At 47.1% G+C, this 2,205-nt stretch overlaps 1 protein-coding gene across 1 annotated transcript; it reads right to left on the reverse strand.

Moving 5' to 3' along the window:
- Window positions 1-309: 309 nt before the first annotated feature.
- Window positions 310-1,930, reverse strand: LOC306650726 (schwannomin-interacting protein 1-like). The gene has a single exon (XM_079122982.1). The coding sequence runs from the start codon at window positions 1,751-1,753 to the stop codon at window positions 875-877; it is 879 nt and encodes a 292-aa protein (XP_078979108.1). The 5' UTR covers window positions 1,754-1,930; the 3' UTR covers window positions 310-874.
- Window positions 1,931-2,205: the final 275 nt, after the last annotated feature.

The raw sequence follows: 2,205 nt of genomic DNA on the forward strand, positions 1-2,205 counted from the left end.
TGTTGTTAATAGTTCTCCTTCACCAAAAATGGATATTTGAACCAAATTAGATGATTTACTCAAACAATGAAATATTAGACATTAAATTCTTTTGTGTTACTGCCACATGTAAATTTCATCTTATAGTTGTCCTTTTCAAATTTACCACATTACATTTAAATTTTCATGTTCATAAAACTAGAACTAATGGATGAAAGAATATCCTTATGGGATTTTTAAACATTTCAGTGGTCTCAGTTTCCTCTAAAGGCCCAGGGGCAATAATCAGGATAAAGTTATTTTTGTCAGTTTTTTTTTTTTTTTTTTTTGAAACAAAGTTTGAATTTTATTTTACATATTTATACATAAAACTTTCAAGAAACCTTCTGAAGCCAACAGAATGTTAATAGCACATCTGAAAATGAACTTCAGGTAGTCAACATTCACAAAATGTTGAGAACTGATTAGGACACACGTTAAGGAGAGCTACGACTTCACTAGGAGGCAGGCATGTATTTTGGCTCGTATAGCACCATCATTTACAGTTCTTAAAACTACAGCGAAGGATGAAGTAGTCAATGCAAAATACCGCTCCAACCGAGAACCTCTAAACAAGTAAAAATAAAGTTAAAACCACCCTCTGATCAACCATGGTTTGTGATGGTGTAAGTACTGTACATTTTTTTGTAACAATATTTTATTAAAATGCCTGATATTAAGTGGCACAAGTAAAAAATTAAAATAAATTAAGAAGCAAAGGCCGATCACTGGACATGAAGCTTCAGACGTCATCCATGAATGACACGGCTGTTGGGCTATATCTGTGCCACCTTCAGCTACAGCACTTCAAACCACAGAGGCAAGGTCGACTCCGCGGGGCTCTGGCGGTGGCCCCTCACTTGGCAGGCATCTTCTCTGCCAGGTGCTTCTGCTGACTTTCAGCATGTCTGGTCAGGTCTTCAATGTCCACCAACATGGCATCCTGCTCTGTGTGCAGCTCGTCCCGGATGAGCAGCAGCTGCACCAGCTCTTCGTTCAAGCTTTCGATCTGAGAGTGGAGGTCGTTGACGATCACCTGCAGCTGGCCCAGCGTCATGCCACGAAGGTCGGTAGGCTTCAGGCTCTGCTTCATCAAGCACTCGCTGATGTGAGGTAGGTGAGGCAGCAGATCGGCCACGGGGGACTTCTTCCTGTTCTGCTTCTCCACCTCCACCTGCATTTTGGCCATGGGCTTGGCCATGGCGAGGGCCATCTTGGCTTCAGCCTGCAGCTTCTTCTGCCTTGTGAGGAAGTCCATGTCGTCCAAGGACTCGGACTCCTCCTCAGTAGTGTCTCTATCGGAATAGGAAGAGCTCTGTTTGCTCACGGGGGACGAGGGTGTGTCCAGGCTGGTCTCGGTCTTGCTGTCGTCAGCATCACTGTCCTTATCGCTGCCACTGTCATCGACGAAGCAAATCTGCAGGTTCATCCCACTCTGGAGTCGGGAGGAGAGGCTGGGCTTGCCGCTCCTGCTGCAGCTGGTGTAAATTCCCGGGCCGTCATCGAAGCAGCTTCCCAGTGCCAGCTTCTGTCTGATAGATTCTCTCTCATTTTTCTGTGCCTTCTGGTAGACCGGGAAGGGCGCCTCATAGTCCTCCAAGGCAGATACCAGGTCCAGGCTGCCCCCCGGCGACGACGAGGATTTGCACTCCGAGCAAGGGGTCACTTTGGTGGAGTTGGACTGCGAACTGGAGCGGCTGCTGCTGCTGCTGCCGGCGTCACTGCCTAGATCCATCCCATCCTCTCGGTAGTCCCTCAGATTCGCAAAGAGGCGCCCGGCCGCCAGCGCGCACACTTCACGCGAGGAGCCCCGGGGCGCGCGCCGACTTTGTTTTAACCATTTTGCGCCGGGCGGCCCCAGCACCCCGCCCCGGGGATCCTCGGAGGCCCGGACGCTTCCCACCGAATTCTGACTCCCTGGGGGCGGGAGCCGCAAGGGGCTATTTTTGTCAGTTTTGGATGTGGATTGGATAAGTTGTTCAAACTCCCTCTTAAAGATGACATCATCTCTGGAGTTAGTAAATTAGGGTACTCAAGTGTACCATCTCTTATGTTTTGTGGAGGTAAATGAACACGTATGTATGTTTCTAGGAGAAAGAGACTCTGGGGAAACAGGTAAAGAAAAGGAAAATAGAGCAAGAAAAATAAAGAAATAAAAACTTAAAAATTAAAAAAAAGAAAAAAGAG

Source organism: Sciurus vulgaris (assembly GCF_902686455.1).
Source record: "Sciurus vulgaris genome assembly, chromosome: X".
Classification (NCBI taxonomy): domain Eukaryota; kingdom Metazoa; phylum Chordata; class Mammalia; order Rodentia; family Sciuridae; genus Sciurus; species Sciurus vulgaris.